Source organism: Thalassophryne amazonica, chromosome 4 (assembly GCF_902500255.1).
Source record: "Thalassophryne amazonica chromosome 4, fThaAma1.1, whole genome shotgun sequence".
NCBI classification, from domain to species: domain Eukaryota; kingdom Metazoa; phylum Chordata; class Actinopteri; order Batrachoidiformes; family Batrachoididae; genus Thalassophryne; species Thalassophryne amazonica.
In genome coordinates this window covers 73,073,652-73,098,110 of record NC_047106.1, presented here as the reverse complement: position 1 = coordinate 73,098,110, position 24,459 = coordinate 73,073,652, and the positions used below count along the sequence as shown (strand labels likewise).

The window sequence follows — 24,459 nt, the reverse complement described above, 5'->3', positions numbered from 1 at the left end:
CTTGATTGATTAAGTGAAATATTGACCACTACAACAAATAAAAATGCTTGCATAAATGTATAAAAGTCTGAAAATTAGAACAATTTATATTGCCTTCTTTACATGACAGAACATGATAAAAGTACATTCGTTTACTTGTCTGCTGCCAGACAATAACCAGGCATATACACAATTAGACAAGATTAGCAATCAACGATAAACAAAAATAGTATAAATCCTGAATCCCCAGCGTCAGCCAAGGAGGTCCAACCCACCGTGGTGGAACAACATACAAAAGCAAGCATTTAACACACACACACACTTAGCTGACAAGCAGAAGACAACTGTTCTCACTCCTTTGGTAAACAAGACAGAAATCCCGAAAGGCTCCACGAGCAGCCGAAAAGGCACTATAACCAAACGTTGTCTTCACTCTTACATCTCTGCTCTCTGATTAGTTCCTTTGCCCTTGAATTCTTTGTCTTTGACTTCCTCCTCTTCATAATTTTCTTCCTCATTATGCTCCTCTTTTTTGGTGATCATTTTTCTTCTGTCCTTCCTGTTTCTTTCCATCATCCTGCAGCACAGCACAAGCACACAGCAACCACACTTAACCATTTTACACACTTACATGAACGTCCGTCCACCTGCTCAAGGGAAAAACAATGTGTGTGCTTGGATTAAAGCAAAAGAAATCTGACCGAATGTTTTTTCATGGCTAAATCATAAGCTGTTCACCATCTACTTTTTTGTAGAAACCCTTTTGTGATTGTGCCCTAGGTTTTAAGGTAAAACAAGGTGGAAACAGCTAAGAAAACAGTAAATTATTCTGCTGAAAAGACTATTTTACTCACTAACCACTGCTGCTCTTTTTAATGCAGCATATTATAGAAAGACTTTAACCTACACATTATTGAAATACTTCAGGATAAACATTTTAAAGGAACACCTTTTGTACAGCTTTTACTTCATTTAACACTAATTAAAATGTCAGGCTTGCAGCCAGAATCTGAAGTGTGTGTGTGTGTGTGTGTGTGTGTGTGTCTTTTTGGTGAAAGTGGGCCACTGTCAGCAGGGGGTCTGTGGCCGCTTAAGGCCTGATGCTCCCCAAAACACAATTTAGTTGTCCTGCTTAATGTGTGTTGCATTTGTATTTTCTTTGTCATATTTTCACCTTTTCTTTGCCTTTATCCAAAATTGATAACACAACCTACATGTTTGTTTGATAACATTAACCACAAGAGCTGTAATCATTTTCATATTTTTGGCTTCCTTCATCCTAGCTGACCCAATTTTAAAGCTAGAAGCCCAAACAGACTCAGTAATGCCAGAGCTTAGACATGACATAAAAAAATGATATTGCTTCACATCCCACTTTAGTTATGCAGAAAAGTTAAATTAACTAAACATATTTTTTATATGGCTCATCAATTAAACTTAGTCCAGAATTGTGGTAAAACTTAGACCCAGAGAAATAGTGATGTAAACATTTTAGTTGTTAAAATTATTATTATCAGTATGATAAGCAGAAGTAGTATGAAAAATGCCTTCAACAGTGGACCTTTAATCAAGGGGTGTTATGGACGGCATTTTTCCCCACAACACACTCTTTCCACCTGGATCCACCCCTGGTTTGCAGTCTGTGAGCAGGAGCGATCAAGAATTTGTGTATTTATGTGGAAATCGTGACCTGATTGAGCAGTAAGAAGGTTTTATGAGCATATTTTACATCGTGCCATCCTCAGGAAGAAATTTTAGGTGGAATTTGGTAAAACAACAAAAACCGTTGTGGACATCAGTACTTTTCCCGGCACATTCCACCATTATAGGAGTTTTATTTTCATGGAAAAAGAAGCCGAGGGACGTGCCACCGTGCCGCTCTTGACATGGCACAAAACCACCTCGGTGTTGGTCTCTCAGGATGGCCTTCAGACGGATTCCGGTTGCTTTTCTGTTGTGTGAATATCCGAGAAATTGAGCTTGAGCTGGACAAGCCCCAACATGTCCTGTGAGGCTTCATCACGGCGTTTCTTTGCGCCGAGCGGCTGCACCACGACGCGCCGAACTCCTCCGCACGTCTGTCTTAATGTGCCGGAAAAAGTGCTGATGTCCACGTCTTTTCACAATTCCTGTGCTAGTCAGAGGACATACCAGATCAAGACAGCATCCAGTTTAGAATTGAACGGCACATTTCACTGTTACAGGAGTTTTTGTCATGGAAAGAGAAACAAAGGCGGATGAATTCCGCGTGTCGCGGCGGAGCTGCATGGCGAAAAGAAACGCCGTGATGAAGCCTCACAGGACATGTTCTGGCATGTTCAGCTCATGCACAATCACAATCGGATATTCACACGACTGGAAAGCAACCGGAATCCGTCTGAAATCCACCTTTAAGCCGTCCTGTGAGACCAACACCGAGGTGGTTTTGTCCCGTGTAATGAATGGCTCCGTGGCACGTCCCTCGGCTTCTTTATCCATGAAAAAAAACTCCTGTAACAGTGGAATGTGCCGGAAAAAGTGCTGATGTCCACATCTTCTGCCTTTTTGTGAAAGTCAGACGAGGTCCCGGATCAACAAAGCTTTCACGTTGGAAATGATCTGGTTGTTTGTGCGGGGTGTCAGCCTGTCCATCGCCGCTGGGAGCGCGCTGCGCTCTCAGCAGTTGTGGGCCGTCCTTGCGCACGAGGGTTCAAGCTTGGCTGACGCAATCACACGCGATTCAAATCCATATGGTTTTTGAAAAAAAAAAATAAGGTCGGATACTTTTCTAACAGACCTCGTATATATTTAAAAGAGATGAAATATCACTTCTACAGGTCAACAAGAGTCATCGGGAGATGCCGCTTGTTGACCCCCCCACAAATCGGTAATACTGAGTGTCAGGGGATCACTGAAGTACACCCTTATACTAAATATGAATGAAATTGGTCAACTGGTTTTTGAGGTATCATGCTAACAAGCAGTGGTGGGCACACTTCCGATAATCCGATAACAGATAATTATCGAAGATAATGTTTTCTTTATCGGATTATCTTTTTAGATAACTTTAAAAACCATTATCGGACCAATTATCTTCCGATTAATCTTTGTCTGATAACTTTTAAACCGATAAACAAAGCTGAACAGCGACAAGCGTTTTTAAAATTAGTTTAGCACTCACCTGTTAAAAGTTTTGTAACAGACGCACAGCTAACCTTTGCAAACAGAAGAGAGCCGCTTGTATTAAAAGCATCTCAATCCTCTGCAGACAAAGAAGAAACAGCCGCAAAAGAAAAAATAACATGGCGATATCACCTAAGTCATCCAGAGGCATACATTTTTAACTTATGGTTCAAATTTTAACCAAACAAATTTTGGACAAGTTATTTAAAATTACTGTCATGTCTGAAGTTTTATTAAGTGAAAATATCAGATATACACTCAACAAAACATATAAATGCAAACACTTTTGGTTTTGCTCCACCATTTGTATGAGATGAACTCAAAGATCTAAAACTTTTCCACATACACAATATCACCATTTCCCTCAAAATTGTTCACAAACCAGTCTAAATCTGTGATAGTGAGCACTTCTCCTTTGCTGAGATAATCCATCCCACCTCACAGGTGTTGCCATATCAAGATGCTGATTAGACACCATGATTAGTGCATAGGTGTGCCTTAGACTGTCCACAATAAAGGCCACTCTGAAAGGTGCAGTTTTATCACACAGCACATGCCACAGATGTCGCAGATTTGAGGGAGCGTGCCAATGGCATGCTGACAGCAGGAATGTCAACCAGAGCTGTTGCTCGTGTATTGAATGTTCATGTCTCTATCATAAGCCATCTCCAAAGGCGTTTCAGAGACATTTGGCAGTACATCCAACCAGCCTCACAACCGCAAGACCACGTGTACCACACCAGCCCAGGACCTCCACATCCAGCATGTTCACCTCCAAGATCGTCTGAGACCCAGCCACTCGGACAGCTGCTGGAACAGTCGGTTTGCATAAACCAAAGAATTTCGCACAAACTGTCAGAAACCGTCTCAGGGAAGCTCATCTGCATGCTCGTTCCTCATCGGGTCTCGACCTGACTCCAGTTCGTCGTCGTAACCGACTTGAGTGGGCAAATGCTCACATTTGCTGGCGTTTGGCACGTTGGAGAGGTGATGCGAAGAGATGTGTTGCACTGCATGAGGCAAATGGTGGTCACACCAGATACTGACTGGTATCCCCTCCCCAATAAAACAAAACTGCACCTTTCAGAGGGCTTTTATTGTGGGCAGTCTAAGGCACACCTGTACACTAATCATGGTGTCTATCAGCATCTTGGTATGGCCACACCTGTGAGGTGGGATGGTTATCAGCAAAGGAGAAGTGCTCACTATCACAGATTTCAACTGGTTGTGAACAATATTTGAGGTAAATGGTGATATTGTGTATGTGGCAAAAGTTTTAGATCTTGAGTTCATCTCATACAAAATGGGAGCAAAACCAAAGTGTTGCGTTTATATTTTTGTTAAGTATATGTTTTAGTTTTAAAGTAATGTGCTAATTTTTAAGGTTTTGTGAGCACATCCTGTGACCCGCAATGCATTTTGGGTAGGATGATGTAACTCAGTACATCGACAGGACAATGCATTTCAGACACTCTGTTCAGGCTCCACGGACAACAGCATTAAACTCTGTGCCTACAAAAACTCTCTTGAAACTACTATTCTCAGCGTTTATAGATGTTGGTTTTATTTGCGTTTGTAAATTCCACGCATTTTTAAATGTAGCAAGACAGGGATTACTGTATCTGGAATTTGTTTTCAAGGCTCTAATGCCATCTACTGGTCAGTAGTGTTCTCTAAGCGTGTGGGAACCAGTAGATAGTGTTCTATTTATTTTGACCCCGGTTATGTCAGATGATTGTCAAATCAACTTTTGGCTTTGCAAATGGCTTTTTTGTTGTGGCAATGAATGTATATCATTATACAAGTTTCACTTTTTAACGGGAATTACAAACCTTATTTCTTTTTCAAATTCTCCCATTTTTGCATCCAGCCTTATTTCCTTAGAAAATTTCCTTGACCAATATAATCAGTCTATTAGGACGTCAGGTTATGTGTTACACATATATGTGTGTATATATTTTCCAACTTATTCGCATTGATGAAACTTTTCATTTTCTGCCTGAAAGCTTATTAGATGAGTGTGTTCAGGGCTCCGTTTGTTTACAAAATACACACATGTTCAGACCTTGAAATCCAACAGCAGGGATTGATATTATCCAAAGATTCATGACATACAAATTAACGCGCTTACACTTTATCATGATTTTCTCCATTGTGAGATATAAAGTGTCTTATCTATCGTTCGTATGATACGCCTTATAACGCAGCGCACGAGAGACGTACGATATTCTTCAGAACGACAACATACGCAACATGCATCCAGCAGCAGACACGTTGCTGTCAGACACTGCCTGTAAAGTTTTTGACAAGTTATAACTTTCTAAACCGCGTAATTTGTAACGAACGCCGCTTCATTTGTGCAGCTCTTTCGGCGCTATGTTTGTTTTTTCAGAGACAGCAGTAAGCTCCTCCACCCCTCCAAACGGAGGGATTTGTAGCCTTCGCCTTCCCCTCCGCCTCGCTCCAAAAGAGAGACTCAGCCGTGTTTAGCAGAGGCACTTTTACCCAGAATCCTTTGCGATCTGTTGTTACAAAAACCTCAGAATTAGTGCATTATTCAACATTAAAAGATATATGTTATATTTTAACTTTGTACAAATGACATAACTGACATTAATGGAGTTATTCTATCGGTATTAATGTATTCATAATCAAAACCCATAAGTCAGCATGACTTTATTTTTTCAAGACCTGCGCCTGACCGGAGCATTCGTAATTGACAAGTGACAAAGTTTTTTATTCGGCACACAAAATATTCAAAGAAAAAAAAATGAAACAATTCCACAAACAGACAAAACTAGTGAGTCCGAAAGGGTGTGGGCTGAAGCAAAGCTTATTAGCGCCCACCCCTGCTAGTACAAGTCAACAATTCTAATCAGTCATATTTACATAAATACAAATTCACTACTACATGTCGACACACAGACATACACATCAATATACTATTCACTTATAATTATATTATATAGTACCAGATCACAAGAAAGTCGAATCAAGGGACTTACGCCAGTAAGGACTAACCTTACCAACCCCAGAGCGAGCATAGGCAACTGTGGTGAGGAAAAACTCCCTATAAGGAAGAAACCTCAAGCAGACCAGGCTCTTGGGGGTGACCCTCTGCTTGGGCTGTGCCATATATACCTATATACATACGCATATACTTTACAAACATAATATATACATACATATACACAGTCACTTATATACATATACATATACACCTACCCATATCTATATATCTACATACGCATATACATACCCACACATTCAATATACAATAAGTCCCACTTATAAATTGAACATTCCATAAATCAAATTATATTGCTTCTTTATGATACTTAGACATGATGTTCTTTTTGAGTAGTTTCTTAAATCTTACTAAGGTAATACTCATTCTAACCTCTGTTGAACATTTGTTCCATTTCCTCACCCCAACCACAGACACACAAAAACCCTTTACATTTGTTCTTACTGGTGGTTTCATAAAAATTGCACAACCTCTTAAACTATATCTGGATTCCCTCAATCGGAACAGACTCTGGACATGTCTCGGTAAGGCTTGGTTTTCGCTCGAAAATAAAGTTTGAATTGTAATGTAATCGACCAAATCTATGAATTTTAATAAATTTAAAAGACACAAATAGAGAATGAGTTGGTTCACGATATTGTTTATGGCAGATGATTCGTATGGCTCGTTTTTGCAAAAGGAATAGTGGATTGGTATTTGATTTGTAAGTGTTTCCCCATGACTCAACACAATATGTCATATATGGTACCATCAGAGAATGATATAAAGTAAGTAACCCTCTTGTGGCAGTAGGTCTTTGGCTTTATACAAAATGGCTATAGTTTTGACAATTTGATTTCACATAATTATATGTGGTTTTCCAGCTAAGTTTATTATCAATTATAACACCTAAAAATTTATTCTCTGTTACTAACTCAATTTCCTTATTGTTTATAATTAAATTTTTACATTTGGGTGCCTGTTTATTTCCAAATATAATACATTTAGTTTTCCCAAGGTTGAGTGACAACTTATTAGCGTCAAACCAAACCTTAAATTTTTCCAGTTCTTTCTCCACTATGTCCAGAAGCTGTTCAGATTTTCACCGCTAGCAGAACACAGTTGTATCATCCGCAAAAAGGACACATCTCAGTGAACTCGACACCCAACTTATATCATTTATATAGATTATAAACAACAAAGGACCCAGCACTGAGCCCTGCGGCACCCCACATGTGACATCCCTGAGTCAGAATTTGTATTATTGAACTGAACATACTGAAATCTGCCTTGTAAATAACTAGCTATCCATTCATATGCCAGACCTCTGAGTCCATATTCTGCAGTTTAATTAATAGTATTCATGGTTAATTGTGTCAAACGCTTTCTGTAAATAAAAAAAAAACACCTATTGCGTATTGTTTATTGTCATTGCAGTTGCTATACTTTCCACAAAGTCCATCAAAGCATGTGATGTAGTTCGAGACCTTCTGAATCCATATTGTTCTTCACAAATGATGTTATGCTTCAGTAAATAATCATTTAATCTTTTAGCAATATTTTTCCAAAATTTGGAAAATTGTGGCAGGAGTGATATAGGTCTGTAATTAGAAAATGTGTGTTTGTCACCAGTTTTAAACAGAGGAATTACTTTGGCTATTTTCATTTGAGAAGGAATTTACCCGTACTTAGTGACATTGCAAATATACTTGAACGGTTTTACTATACAATCAATAACATTTTTAATAAAGCCATATCCAAATTATTAAAATCAGTCGATTTTTTATTTTGAACCATGAACCAGATCAAGTATTTCCCTTTCATGAGTACCACCAATGACATTGAAACAGATTTGTTAAACGTTGAATTATTTACCCAGAAGTTATTAGTTGATGAGTCAATTTTACTGGCAAGATTTTTACCCACATTAACGAAGTATTCATTAAAGTGTTCAGCAATAGACTCGTCGTTATCAATCGTGATGTAGTTGTTACTCTGAAAAAATGAAGGATAATCTCTAGTTACTCTATTCTTTTTTACTATTTCATTTAATATGTTCCATGTGTTTTTGATGTTATTTCTATTTTTGACAAGTAACTCATTACAATATATATTTTTTACTGAGTCTCATGATATTGATTAACTTATTCTTATATGTTTTATACTTACTTTCAGCTTCCTTAGTTTGTAGTTTTATGAAATGCTTATATAGTACGTTTTTCTTTTTACATGCCCTCTGAAGCCCCTTAGTTATCCATGGTTTGTTGCTATATTGATTTCTATATATTTTGTCAACAAGTGGACAGTGTTTATTATACAAACTGGAAAAAATGAAATGAAAGCATCATATGACCTGTCAACATCATCAACAAAAACATCTGACCAATTCTGACTTGATAAATCCTCCCTTAAATTATCAATTGTTTCAGGTGTTACTTTTCTACTCATGAATTTGATATTGCTTCGATACTTACAAACAGCCCCTCCAATGCAAAGACTGAGAAAACTGGCAAGTGATCACTGATATCACTGACCAGTAGTCCCCCACTAAGATTACCGGATATAACGTTAGTTAAACTATTGTCAATGAGAGTTGTTGTATCCATAGTTATTCTGCTAGGATGAATGATGGTTGGAAAACAGTCCTAAACAGTACAAGGTGTTTATAAATGAGGTAATTTGTGGATGATTGTGAGGGTTTAAAAAATCTATATTTGGAAATCTCCACAGACAAATAAATGCTTATTTCTGTTGATTTTGTTGTACATTCCTAAGATAATGTCTTCAAGGTGTCAATATTTGTCCCAGGAGCTCTTGTAAATGCAACTAACAACTATGTTTTTGGAGTTTATAGATGTAATTTCTATGGTAACACATTCCATGATGTTGTCCACTGTAAATGACATGTTTTTAATGAGTTTACAGTTATAATCTGACCTTACAAACAATGCAACGCCTCCGCCCCTTCTCGTCTGCCTATAACCAGGAACAATTCATAACCATCAAGATATACAGATCTTTATTATCCTCATTTAACCATGTTTCTGAAATTGCAATAACTGAAAACGTTTTTTGGATGTTATCAAACAATCATTAATAGTGGACAGATTACGAGAAAGACTTCTGCTGTTGAAATGTATAACTGAAAATCTCATCATTGATTTTATAATTTTGAATTGTTCTTCTGTAAAATATTTGCACTGTCTCACAATATTCTCACTGAAAAAGGTATCAGGATCATTTTCAGATTCGAAGGGGTGGTTAGCAGAGTTATTATAATTAAATGTATCTAGACAGAGCTCCTGGGCAGAAATAAAGGGATCATTATCCTTAGTCATTATGTCTCTCTTGTCTCCGGGTGTAGATGATGTGGATGAGTGGGTTGCTCCAGTCTGCATCATGGTGCTGTGATGTGTTTGAGTCCTCATACCTATTGTTCATATTTGTCCAGCTCCTCGATGTTCCTTATTGCCATAACCTTTGCTTGTTCTGGTGATCCGTTCAGTTTGATGAATATTTTACAGTTTGAAGTCCATGTGTGCTGGATTTTTCCCTGTTTCTTTAAGAAGCGTGCTTTCCTGGCGATGTCGGCATTCCGTTTGGTGAGATGTTCATTGATGAATACGTTTGTCCCTTTCAGTTTTCTTCCTCATGATGACGGTTCGTTTATCACCGCCATTTCTCCGGGGCAGAGAGTGGCACGCTTCAATGTTATTTAAATCCATTTCGATACCTTTAGATAGGAGGAAATCAACAACCTGTTTTTCCACAGAGCTGACCTCCTGTTCACTGGGATCCCCTCCGCTCTCATCTGTTACCGCCCGTGTGTAGGACCGTGGTTTGATGTGAAGACCTGTGATGATGACGTCGTTAATTCTGGTGTACTGCTCCAATTCAGCCACTCTATTTTCCAGCTGCACCAGATGCTGGTCTTTCTCGGCGTTTCTGGAGCCGTAATGCCTTCACCTCCCTCCACCAGATCCATGATTGATTTCTGTTGCTGCTTCACAACAGAAATCTCCTCTGATAGAAAGTCCAGAGATTTTTTTAATACCGTCACCTTCCTCCGCTGTCAGAACCTTCTTAGGCCCCATGGTCGGCTTATGGGCAGCTTGACGATCGCCGATGTTAACAGCCTGCGATGTTTGTCACCGGGATGGATCTGCACTGCGCTGGTGCTGCGCGGCCTCAGTGTTTCTGCGCTGATGGATCCGCGGTGGCTGCACAAGGCCTCGGGAAGCGGCACTCGTGACGCGCAGCTTTAATGACGCAGCGCGCGGCCTCAGTGAATTCACCACGTTAGGCGGGCCTCGGACGTTGTTGCTGTCCAGGCGCGGGGCTAAGTTGTCGGTTGAGGTGGTATTCCCACTGTCCGGGTTGGCAAACATCGGCGTGGCAGATGGCAACTACAAACACCACCTCTGAAAACTCAGGTACAAACTTTTTGCAGCTCGCTCTGACGACACGCAGCTCTCTAGTGACGATACTGATGATAGAGAGTTGGCTTTATGATGCTCTCGGGGTGCCTCTGTGCTGGGAGCGCTGTAGTTAGACAAGAGCTTCCAGCAGGTGCCAAATGTTGAAAGAAAGTGTGGACTCATTGTTGGGGTCAGTTGTTGTTTTAATATTATAACCTATTAAATTTGTTCTATTAGTAGTTGTAGATGTGTCAGAGGTAATATTGGAATTTATCTGCTATCGGTTATCTGTAACTTCCGATACATTTTTGGGTGGTTTATTGTTTTATCTTTATCGAAGATAACTTCTCAGTTATCTGATTATCTGTTATCGAAGTTAATTTTTTGGTTATCTGTGCCCACCACTGCTAACAAGGGTGGCAATGACAAAAAAAGTGTTTCGGGGGGGGGGGGGGGGGGGGGGGGGGTGGACAATAATTGTGTCTCTGTAAGAACGACAGAAGTCATGTTAAGTTCTGTAAAAGCAGGACTGAAGGTAAAAGGGAGTCTAGGACATGATCACACAGTGGACCACTGGCTGTCACACAATGTGTGCACTACTCAACTCTGAAGATAGCTTCTAAAAACACTACCAGCAAGGTTACAACAGACTTCTTTTTTTTTTGCAATACCAGTCATGCTGTGTAGGGTTTCACCTATCCAGTGACAATTTGGATGCAGAAAGATTTGGCTCTTTTTGTTACAAAATTTGAGTGACCCCCTTCATTCAAGTGGAAATTCCTTTGGGATAAATTAAATAAAAGTACGTAACCAGAAACCTCAAGAGCCTTGAAACCTGAACTCCTGCATTTCCCTGGACAACCAGCGGTCAGGTTCAATTTACAACACACACGCACACTTTGTACAATCAGTACATCAGGCTCAGTGGATATCATCATCATCATCCAAACAGAGAGAACATCAAACCATGTTTAACAGGCCACTTTCAGGCTTTTATGTGGAAGTTTGTCGACTGTTCTGTAGTCGGGTTTTTGTTGCATATCAAACATAAGATGCTTACATGTACACTGACTATAGTCAAGTGAGCAATACTCCAAAACCTCTCATCTTCTAAACACCTGCAGACACAAACTTGGTGAGGTAGTGAAAACTCTTTGGAACAGGTTTGCACTGGTTGATTCTAGATTTGTTACTGAGCAGCAGGTCTCCTCAGAGAGTCGTTTCATCTCATTTACCTCAATTTGAATTTCCTAAATGTGTCCAATGTTCAAGTCAGACATAAAGTTCATTCATAAAACTGTGGAACCACATAGGTTTTTCTACTCATGTGTTCTCATACTTTCCATTTTTGAAATTTAAATTTCAGCCAAAGCAGTTTTGTCTATCTGTGCCATGCTGGGCTTCTGCCTAAAAGGTATGGTGCTGTCATCAAACTCCTCAATGTTTCTTTAATCCTCACAGCAGTTTCTGTGGTGGCTTTTCCCAAAAGGAAACATCGCACAGATTTCAGCCGCTTTTGGAAGGTGAAAGGACTTAATTTAGTGAAGCGTCACACACCTGCACAACCACAGTGATCATTTTTACATAAGCTTTGAAAGCATCATCTCTTCACTTTGTGAAAATAAACCAAATACTGAATACTTGTATAAGATTCCTGGAAGTAACACAGACCAATGACTCTGGAGCTCTGCAGAACCATAGACCGTATACAGTATACACTGGATAAACCCTGTGTGATGTCATCCATAGGTTCTCTATGGAGACCCAGAACAGCTGGTATGAAGCCCATGTTGGTACCACTGACTTTGTCACAACAAACCCATAAATGGATAAAGAGGTGCAGCATGGGTGGCTCAGTGTGTGACAAAAGAAGCCTGCACATGCCCTCATCTTTGAGTCTGAATGAGCTAAGCTAACAAGCTAACCTCAGTTCAGGTGCATTTTTGAGGACTGTGCTGTGGTGCTCATAATGTTTTGCATTGGTGTGGGCTTTAAAAGTTATGTGTAGCTTATTTTCTCAGCAACGGTGCATTAATGGGGCTTAACGGGTGAAGATACAGATAGCTGCTAAAAGTGTTAATGCCGCTTGTATACAACATAAAAAACAAGAATTTCACTCAGCGGAAAAATTGCAGCAGGGACATCTTTGATTATCTGTTAGGTCATTTCACCACACAACAAGCCATATTACTCCAAGTATTACTCAGAAAATACTCAAAATGACAGACAGTCCTCCACAACAACAAAGTTATGGATGGTATGAGTGTCAAGATGCTGGGCTCAGCTGTCATTCAAAGTGACCACACCCCAAACTATGCACAACTCCCTTACAGTTGTCATGGAGAGGAAAACTATCTACAGAGACAAAAACAGTTTTGTTTTGTTTTTGTACCAGGTTGTAAACAATGTTAATTTCTGGGTGATTCTTTAACTACGGTCACTATTGGCCTTGTAAATGTCATTTCCACCACACCATTGCCTTACAATATAAAGCGCCTTGGGGCAACTGTTTGTTGTGATTTGGGGCTATATACATGTGCTCTGATGTCACTGTTTATCTCCATAGAAACTACCCAAACAATCTTTCATACAAACTGTTTAGGGACATTACAGTGTTGTGGTGGGAATTACGGCAATAGTGTGGGACAACTACATTTTGTTTAAAAAAAATCACAACAGTTGTATGACATTGAATACCCCAATTATGTTTTGATTATTTTACTGATATTTTATTCAGAGATATTTTAAAACATTAGAAAAAACATTTCTTTACCATTCATTTTTATCATTGAAGATCAAAAGTCTGGGTGTCGAACAAGCACAAAATGGCAATATTTGCATATAATGATGCTGGAAAAAGGTGAAAAAGTCATCACAGACTACTAGAACAAATTTCTTAACACACTTTCATTGTAAAGATAACTATAAAAGTGTGAAATTTCCCTTTTCTTCTGTTTTTCATACAATATGATCAAAGGACATAAGTGCCCGTAGTCTAAGAATCACCCTTCTGCTCTAAAGTTAGACATTTTAACATGGACTTAAATGGGAAACTGATTTTTTTTTTAGCCAGCCCCAAGCGGCCAGTCAAGGAACTACAACTTTTTTCTTGACCATCAAAGCTCACCACTTTGTGCAGAACCCACCTGTTCTATGTTGTCCTCATAAGGATCTTCCCCTTCTTCCACCTCCTCCCCACCTCTCTTCTGTCCACCGGGTATGTCCTCCTGAGCCTTCAGTGGACAGAAATCAAAGCCTGATTTTAAAAACACTAAGGAAAACATTAAAAAGGTAAAATAAGTATTGAACAGGTCACCATTTTTCACAGTAAATATATTTCTGAAGGTGCTATTGAGATGACATGTTCACCAGATGTCAGTACTAACCGAGGTAATCCACACATACAAAGAAATCACACCATAGATATCCATAAACTGTTATGCATAATAATATGAAATGACACAGGGAAAATGTATTTAACACCTGGTTAAAGGGAGGTGCGAAAAGCATGGAAAGCCAAAACACCATCTGAAATTTATCAGTAATTAGACAACAATCCTGCCCCTTGTCAGTGCAAAATAAAATATCAGCTAGTTTAGTCCTGAGTGATGGCCTATAAGAAGGTGTCTCATTACCTAAGTGTTACACAAGAATCATCTCATAACGGGTAAAAGGAAGTGCTCTTTCAAGATCTTCACAACCTTACTGTTGCAAAGCATACTGACGGCACTGGTTCCAGAAGGATTTGTAAACTTCTGAATGCTCCAGTGAGTACTGTTGAGGTCATAATACGGAAGTAAAAAAACAAAACAAAAAAACAATTTCACCATAAACCAGTTATGACCAGGTGCTCCTCACAAGATTTCTGACAGAGGAGTGAATAAATAAATAAGTACCTGGAATTAGCGGGTACAACTGTTTCAAAGAAAACAATAAGTAATGCACTCAACCGCCATGGCCTGAAAGCATGTTCACTACACAAGACTCCATTGCTGAAGAAAAAGCCTGTTGAAGCTCCTTTAAAGTTTCCTGAACAACATTTAGACAAACCTGTGAAATACTGGGAGAATATAGTCTGGTCAGATGAGACCAAAATTGAACGCTTTGGATGCTATAAAACACACCATGTTTGGAGGTCAAATGGCCTCAAAAACACCATACCAACAGTGAAGTTTGGAGGTGGGAACATCATGGTGTGTGGCTGTTTTTCAGCGTACGGCACTGGCAAACTTCATGTAACTGAAGAAAGGATGAATTAAAAAATGTACCAAGACATTCTTGATAAAAATCTACAAGGATGATGAAGATGAAACGAGGGTGGAGATTTCACAAAAACAATGAACCCAAACATACAGCCAAGGAAACGCTCAATTGGTTTCACGGAATGAAACCAATTGAGATTACCCAGCCAATCAGCTGACTTCAATTCAATAGAAAATCTATGGAAAGAACTAAAGATCAGAGTTCATAGAAGACGTCCACGGAACCTTCGAGATTTGAAGACTGCTTGTGTGGAAGAATGGGTCAAAATCACACCTGAGCAATACATGTGACTAGTTTCTCCATACAGGAGGTGTCTTGAAGCTGTTGTTACTAACAAAGGCTTTTGTACGAAGTATACATACATCTTCAACCGCTTATCAAGGATCGGGTAGAAGGGGCAACAACTCCAGAAGGGAACCCCAAACTTCCCTTTCCCAGGACACATTAATCAACTCTGACTGGGGGATCCCGAGGCATTCCCAGGCCAGTGTGGAGATATAATCTCTCCACCTAGTCCTGGATCTTTCCCGGGGTCTCATCCCAGCTGGATGTGCCTGGAACACCTCCCTAGTGGGCGACCAGGAGGCATCCTTACCAGATGCCCGAACCACGTCAGCTGGCTCCTGTCAATGCGAAAGAGCAGCAGCGCTACTCCGAGCTGCTCACTAATGGCCAAACTTCTCATATCAGCCACCCTCCAAGGAAGCCCATTTCAGCCGCTTGTACCCACGATCTAGTTCTTTCAGTCATGACCCAACCCTCATGACCATAGGTGAGAGTAGGGATGAAGACTGGACATTTTCACCTTTTGGCTCAGCTTCCTTTTCGTCACCACAGGACGGCAGAAGAAATGCAGCACCGTCCCTGCGGTGCCAATTCTCTGGCCTTTTGGTATGAAGTATTAATTTCAGCAGTTCAATACTTTTTACCCTGTGTATTACCTTTTATTACACTTAACTTCATTTTTGTACTTATTTCATGGTATGTGTGGCTGGACTTTTTCTGACAACATCATTGTCACTCGCACCTTTAGAAATATATTTATTGAGAATAATGGTGACATGTTCCATTACTTCTTAACCCAACATATCTGTCACCTGGAACTTATCTGCGTGTTTTTCTCGTCCACTTTTTGCATATAGTTCTGTGGACTGGCTCAGCTAAGGATGTAACTATGCTACACACTCATCCGGTTTCCTCCTGATACTGATCATCCACAGTGTATTCCTGTGATCAGGGTTTCCAGCCATCTGCACATACAGAAGAAACCCACAACTTACTGCGTTGCCTGCATGTCCAGCCAGACAGACAGTCATTTCCAAGCTATGCTGCATTCACAACTGGCAGAAAACCAGTCACACTTTTAATTTGTTACTTGACATTAGCTTGCAACATCTGACAATTGTGTAAGATGTTGTCATTTTTCTGTATTAACAAGACTGACAATTTGCTGGCGCTGACACATGACCACTTTCATCCTGGACTTTAATTATCTGGATACCTCTCATCATCAGATTGTTTATTTTTTCCTTCAGGTCTGTGTGCATTTACTTTTCATACTTTGTTCACACGTATTATATAACTGTCATGTTCCTTCCAAATTCTCTCCCTCCAACCCCACCCTTAGGCGAATCTCAATTCTAACCTTCGGCCCTTCCCGTTACCCCTTACCCTCAGTTTTGCGCGGGCACGAGAGAGAGAAGGGTGTCTCAATTCTCTTTTTGGAGAAAGGCGGAGGGGTAGGCAGAGGGCTACAAACCCCTCCAAATGGAGTGAATCTGGACGCACACTCCATTTGGAGGGGTAGGAGGAGCTTACCACTGGCTCCAAGGAAACAAACATGGTGACCAGAGCCGCACAAATGTAAGCAGCTTTCATTACAAATTACGCTGTTTAGAACGTTATAACTTGCCAAAAAACTTTACAGGGAGCCCTGAGCACACTTGTCTCCTAATAAGCTTCAGGCAGAAAATGAGACGTTTCATCAATGGGAGTAAGATGGAAAATATATACACACACATGTATATGTGTAACACATAACCTGATGTCCTAATAGACTGATATTATTTGTCAAGGAAATTTCTAAAGGAAATAGGGCTGGATGCAAAAAATGGGAGAATGTGAAAAAGAAATACAAGGTTAACAGAAATAGATGCAGCCCATAACATACATACAGGTGCTGGTCATATCATTAGAATATCATGAAAAAGTTTATTTATTTCAGTAATTCCATTCAAAAAGTGAAACTTGTATAATGTATACATTCATTCCACACAGACTGATATATTTCAAGTGTTACTTATTTTAATTACTAATTAATTCATTAATTAATTAATAATCATCAATTAATGGTTAATCAATTAATATTAATTACTATTATTAATGACTATCAGAATTAACACAAATTAATTACTAATTAATTATTAATAATATTAATTGTTATAAATTACAAATTAATTAAATTAATTATTAATACCACAAAATTCTCCAACATGATTGCGATGTGTCTAAGAAATCTGCAACTTCTTCTATTTCTTTGAATTTATGCAGAAAGTCGAGAAAATAAAAAGAGCGAACAGGCTACTGCAACAAGTTTCGCTTCGGGTTGCCATGCTGACAAACAGTGAAGACGGCAGTTTGAGACGGGCAGTTTTTTTTTCCCCCTAAGGCGGAGGGGTGTCTCAATTCATAGGGCTAGAGGCATACCCCTTCGCCTTACCCCTTGTTTTAAAGGGGTAGGGGTAGGGCCAAGGGGAAGGGGAACAAAAGAGAACTGAGATTGAGACTTTAAGTCTTCTTCCCTGCCTCATACTCCACACCGCTCCTCTTCACAGCAGGTTGTTCGGGCCTTTTGTGTGTGTCTGTGTGATGGGCTGGTACTACTGGCTCCTCTTCCTCCTCCACCACCACCTCCTCCTCCTCTGCAACCCTGTGTTGTGGCCGATCATCCTCCGCCTCTTCAAACTCATCCTCTCCCTGATTGTTGGGATCGTCCTCGGGGTCCAACTCACCGGTTACCTGGAGGGAGAGAAGATACTACATAATCACTGCAAGGAAGTTAGAGATGCAACAATGAAAAACAAAGTTATATTAATAAGGCAAAAAACACATCAAATCTCAACACCAGAACAAAACCTACGTATGAAAGCTTCAACAGTGGGAGAACTTGTTCATCTTTATACTCCAGGAAATGTACAGAACCAAACTGCTGTTCCTAAGTTTTAGTTCACTGTCCACAGCAGGGTGCCAAATTTTATAACCCCTAGTCAGAAAGATTTGGGTCATTATGCAAAATGAAAAACCTGTAGTGATTCATGCATTGCCTTTAACATGACAGCTTTTCCAAGGACATCCATGCATTTTTCAAAAAGACATTGCAAAACCACATTCTGCGCATGTTACAAAGAAGAAGGTACACCGCTGAAAGAAGTGGTACAGGTACTGGACTGGTCTGGCTGCAGTCCTGATCTGTCCCAGTATAGAATGTGTGTAGAATTTTGAAAAGAAAAATACAATGGTAACACACACAATATATAGACCGGGAGCTGAGATAGCCTACCATGCACCCCCCCACAACAACTGTCTTTGTGGTGTATTCAACTGAATATAGGTTGTAGAGGATTTGCAAATCACTGTATTTTGTTTTTAATTTACATTTTACACAACGTCCCAACTTCATTGGAATCGGGGTTGTATCTATATTACCATATGAATCATCATTCTAGAATTGTCTGAGTAAAACACTGCAAAACTTTATAGCTTTGGACAAATCACAGAGAAGGCAAATGCATTTTCTTAGTAAATTTCACTGCTTATGATATGTGCCGTGAACATGTTCAACACAATACTTCGCTTTCACCATAGCTTTGGTCTCAAATGAAAGCTAATGATTTGCAGTTATAATATTAGTGTTTAATCTAGGCCCTGATACTTCAGTTTTTATTACAAAAAACTATTCATAAAGGTTTTGGACATTTTTGGGTCCAGGTAAGGGTTGTGTATATGGGTGTACTGTAAGCCATATAGAGAAGTGCCATTTTATCTTACAGAAATGAGATGGGTATCATATTAAAGTAGAGAAAATGGGCTTTTTAGAAATATATAGATGGATATGGTTGATATTATATGTATAGGTATTTAAAGAAGGTGAAAAAGTGCAAAAATTCACCCCACATACAGCACTCACGAGTAGCTTTTAACCTTTAGCTGAATATTGCACCAAAAGGTACATCGGGGAATGACTTATTTTCCTGTTTCCACTCAAATCTCCACTAAGGACATTATAAAGGTTGGAAAAAAAATAAAATAAATCAAGTGGCATTTTGTTGTGTGTGTGTGTGTGTGGGGGGGGGGGGGGGGCATGGTAGGCTCTCTATCTATCTATCTATCTATCTATATATATATATATATACACACACACACACACACACACACACACACACGCACACACACACGTATGTAAAAGTTTGGGCGCCCCTGATAATTTCTATGATTTTCCTTTATAAATCATTGGTTACTTGGATCAGCAATTTCAGTTAAATATATCATATAGCAGACAAACACAGTGATATTTGAGAAGTGAAATGAAGCTTAGGGCCCTGTCCCACTGGCATTTAGGAGGATTTGCGTATGGATTGCACACAAAATTGGCCCATATTCGCCAAACATCCGCAATATCCGTGTAACATGCCTGTATGAGTCGGGCGTCATCCGAACATGCCCGTGATCATCCGTAGAGGCACGCATATCTGCAGCCAGGATTTTTGAGCTGTTCCAAAATCTGGATGTGGATAATATCCGCCTTACATACTCCATATATACTCAATTCATACACAATACATACTCACTCTATGCGCTGTATATCTGCCGTAAACCTCTGATATCCGCAACTGAGGGGGATTTGCGGTTTGATAGTGGACTGGGACAATGTGTAAAACAGATATATGTTGTGCCTATCATGTCCACATCACAAACTAAAATATGCTGTTGCGAATGCAAACAGATTGGTCACGAATAAAGCGTTTTTATTCCATCTGCTTTGCGGACAATCTGTGAATGCATAACAAACACGTCACGTAAACCCAAAGCATTATATGTGGCAGAAAACGACATACCTGCCAGTCAGTGCCGGTCTGGCTGTGTAAATCCACAAAGTAGTAATAGCTGCTGTAATCCAGGACTTTTATTTAACACCAACAAAAGGAAGAGTTGCTGTTTAGCCATAACTCATGCTGAAGTCTGTTTTCTGTGTCACTCTCAAAAAAAACAGTCTCACACCCCGAGCGGCTTCCCCCCTCCCACTCCCCAAACTCATCAACAGTTAACCCTCGCATGACAAAATGAACATCGACTCTGTGATCAACTTGTCCAAGTCCAGCAAATGCTCCAGAGGCTGTATTGTTGGTGTGAATAGTGATGCCAACGGCCCAAGTGCGCTTCTTTTATGATCGCAATGCAGATGCCGTGCACGTGATGCATTCATAATACACCCGTAATACTGCCGTGATAATCACAATGTGTCGGATCAGTTTCCTCACTACATGCGTTATATAACCGTGATTGTTCATCATATATTTGCTATATATTATTAATATATCCGTAATTCATACTGGGACATTTGTCACTTTTGGCCATTTTTGTTGCGGACGACAATGAACGCCCGCAATTTGTATACTCAATTCATGCGCAATTAATCCTCTCCCCAGTGGGACAGGGCCCTTATAGAATTTACAGAAAGTGTGCAATAATTCTTTAAACAAAATTAGGCAGGTGCATAGGTTTGGGCACCCCAACAGGAAAAAAATACTTCAATATTTAGTTCATCCTCCTTTTGCAGAAATAACAGCCTCTAAACACTTCTTATAGCTTCCAATGAGAGTCTGGATTCTGGTTGAATGTAAAACATCTCAGGTTTGTTGGTTTCTGAGCATGGACAGCCCGCTTAAAACCACACCACAGATTTTCAATAATTCCAGAATGTTGTCCTTGTTCCTCTGCATGAATGCCTTAGTAGATTTTGAGCAGTGTTTAGGGTCGTTGTCTTGTTGCTTGTTGAAAGATCCAGCCCTGGCGCAACTTCAAGTTTAAATGGACTGCATTTATATAGCACTTTTCCATCTGCATCAGACGCTCAATGCACTTTACACATCAATGCCTCGCATTCACTCCGATGTGAGGCTGCTGCCATGCAAGGTGCTCATTGCACACCGGGAGCAACTAGGGGATTAAGGACCTTGCCCAAGGGCCCTTGGTGATTTTCCGGTCAGGCTGGGATTTGAACCGAGGATCCTCTGGTCTGAAGCCCAACACTTAACCACTAGACCATCACCTCCCCTCACATACACACACATTGTATTTTCTATAGCTTCACAAGTTTTTCTGATTTGGGGTTGTAGTTAATAGTCGAGTTATTCTTTCTTCTATTTCTACCTCATTTTCTTATTTTATTGTATTGTTACAAGTATTATTATTATTATTGCTTATCCTTGTACACGCTGTTTGATGCATATTATCCTCTACTCGCACTCATCTTGTGTGTTTTTAAGAGCTGAAGTAATGTGAATTCTCCACTGTGAGATCAATAAAGTCTTATCTTATCTTGTCTTATTCAAGTTAAGGCTCCAACCCACCACTAATTGATATACCCCAGGAATAACATATTAAAAATAGAGAACAGAAGGGGTGGAAGGGCCCAAAAATGCCAATTCATGTTAATTAGGTATGAACATCAAAGGAACCAGTCAAACAACTGGAAATCTTGCATCTGTCATTAAAAGGAGGGCTGAAATGCTATACAAATTCACCTGTACTGTTGTAAGAAATACTAGAAACTGACATTTGGTGCCCTTTAAAAACCACATTTGTCTGAACCACCAGTTCTGTCATTTACAGGCTTTTACAAACCTACAAGTCACCCTTAAGAATGAAAACTGGAACAAATTGAGAATGTTAATGAGATCAAATGAAAGACAGATAAAGAAAATAAGATGTAAGGAGAGCAGAATGAGTGGATGGTGACCTGATGGTGTGGCACTCTTTGATCCACCTCCTGCCTCTCTTCATCCTCATGAAGCATGTGAGCATCTCTCTCTGTCAGCACACAAAGTAAATATAACCATCGATGTTCAGAGATATAAACTAGGATTTACCATTGACTCAAACATCATTTACATTTTGCATATTAAAGTACGAATAAAGAGCTGGAAGAACCAGCAGCAAGTAAAATGCTTTAATAGCTATTCTTCTGTCTCACCTTCATCAGCATGATGATCATCTTCACCCTGAACAATATTATTGTCCATGTTCTCATACTCTGTCCTCTTCCTAAAAAACATCAAGACAGCAGTCAGAAAGAGCGCACATTGTCTGGAAAATGTCAATAATGGTAATATGCAAACATGTTAAGAGCGTTGCACACGATTCGCTTTCCTTTGAGCAGAATGTACGAGTAACGAGACACCAATATAATGGGGCAATTTGTCCGCAGGTCCTTCTACACAGGTGGATCCATACAAGATCCACTTTAACACAGAAAATTTGGATTTGTTTAAAAAAAAAAGTAAGCATTTTCCAATACTTATATTTTTACAATAAATAAAATAAAAAATACAATATTTCTGTGTTAGCCTTTAGTAGCAAACATCAAAGCAGAAGTGATTTACCAGGTTCAAGTCAGAGAAAATGCAGTTTCCCCACAGTACATTGTGGTTTTACTGTGCAGGTTTCTGCACATATACAGTACAGCTAAAGAACAAAACATTCACAGCGGGTTTGGTGCAAGATTTCTGCAGCAGGGAGAATTTGCTATTTGTCTCAGCATCTTTTCTTGCAGTTAGTTACCATCTGAAGTCACAGAAATCTTTTAATGGGGGGGGGGGGGGGGGCATATTTTACTCCCAATCATATTTTCACGCAAATATGATATGAAATAATCTATATAATAGCCAAGTGGCCTCTGTATGTGTGTGTGCATACTGCTTTGAGCACGGAAAAAACCAGGGAAAGCTGACATTTGCGGTTTGGTATGCTGATGTATTTTCGGTCAAGGATGAATGCTGCCAAAACAGAACATTGACAGGACTAATATTTTTGGAAAAACTACAGATATTAGCCAACACTGAACAATAGCTGTTGATAATTACATTCTGGACTCATGCCATTCCAGCAGGGGGCGGTAAATCATCGATATATTAAAAGTGTGCATGCGCGCGTGTGCTTTTATTTAGTACGTTTAATGTAAGTACATAATATAATTGTAAATTCATGGATGACACAAGAAAGTGAAAACACCGATTTCCATTGTGGACCATTTAAAAATCAAAACAAAATAGAAGTAGTAGTAATATAATAATAATAATAATAATAATAATAATAATAATATGTGTATGTGATAAGAACAACCTAAACGATTTATAAATACTTTAATACAGTAAATTATCAATAAAAGTTACATAATTAACAGGAAATAAAAGGGTAAAGTTATTCTAAAAACAGCTGAGTATTATACCGTTGGGTAAACTAATTTTACCAAAGGGTATAATAATAAATTGAATCAATCTGAGGTCTAAGGTTCTAAAAACATTCTGGACTCACACGTCATTGCAACTCATTATAGAAACTGCATAATTTATTACCACCCTTGAAAAATGTCAGCTAACTACACTCAACAAAAATATAAATGCAACACTGTTGGTTTTGCTCCCATTTTGTATGAGATGAACTCAAAGATCTAAAACTTTTTCCACATACACAATATCACCATTTCCCTCAAATATTGTTCACAAACCAGTCTAAATCTGTGATAGTGAGCACTTCTTTGCTGAGATAATCCATCCCACCTCACAGGTGTGCCATATCAAGATGCTGATTAGACACCATGATTAGTGCACAGCTGTGCCTTAGACTGCCCACAATAAAAGGCCACTCTGAAAGGTGCAGTTTTATCAACCAGCACAATGCCACAGATGTCGCAAGATTTGAGGGAGCGTGCAATTGGCATGCTGACAGTAGGAATGTCAACCAGAGCTGTTGCTCGTGTATTGAATGTTCATTTCTCTACCATAAGCCGTCTCCAAAGGCGTTTCAAAGAATTTGGCAGTACATCCAACCAGCCTCACAACCGCAGACCACGTGTAACCACACCAGCCCAGGACCTCCTCATCCAGCATGTTCACCTCCAAGATCGTCTGAGACCAGCCACTCGGACAGCTGCTGAAACAATCGGTTTGCATAACCAAAGAATTTCTGCACAAACTGTCAGAAACCGTCTCAGGGAAGCTCATCTGCATGCTCGTCGTCCTCATCGGGGCCTCGACCTGACTCCAGTTCGTCGTCGTAACCGACTTGAGTGGGCAAATGCTCACATTCGCTGGCGTTTGGCATGTTGGAGAGGTGTTCTCTTCACGGATGAATCCCGGTTCACACTGTTCAGGGCAGATGGCAGACAGCGTGTGTGGCGTCGTGTGGGTGAGCGGTTTTCTGATGTCAATGTTGTGGATCGAGTGGCCCATGGTGGCGGTGGGGTTATGGTATGGGCAGGCGTCTGTTATGGACGAAGAACACAGGTGCATTTTATTGATGGCATTTTGAATGCACAGAGATACCGTGATGAGATCCTGAGGCCCATTGTTG

At 39.7% G+C, this 24,459-nt stretch overlaps 1 protein-coding gene across 5 annotated transcripts in view; it reads right to left on the bottom strand.

The window, feature by feature from the left end:
* golim4a (golgi integral membrane protein 4a) overlaps positions 1-24,459 on the bottom strand; it is a 111,683-nt gene that overhangs the window by 16,973 nt on the left and 70,251 nt on the right. Inside the window, exons 11-16 of one of the 5 annotated variants that reach the window (XR_004560068.1) lie at positions 22,082-22,152; positions 21,848-21,918; positions 17,642-17,847; positions 16,015-16,079; positions 13,713-13,800; positions 102-556 (exon numbers count right to left, since the gene is read on the bottom strand). Coding sequence is in view for 3 of the 5 variants with exons in the window: in XM_034168115.1 (XP_034024006.1) it covers positions 16,040-16,079; positions 17,642-17,847; positions 21,848-21,918; positions 22,082-22,152 (388 nt within the window). In the remaining 2 variants the exon portion in view is untranslated. Of the gene's footprint in view, positions 1-101; positions 559-13,712; positions 13,801-16,014; positions 16,085-17,641; positions 17,848-21,847; positions 21,919-22,081; positions 22,153-24,459 lie in introns of those variants that run through there. The other 4 variants (XR_004560069.1, XM_034168115.1, XM_034168116.1 and 1 more) reach the window with 4 other exon arrangements.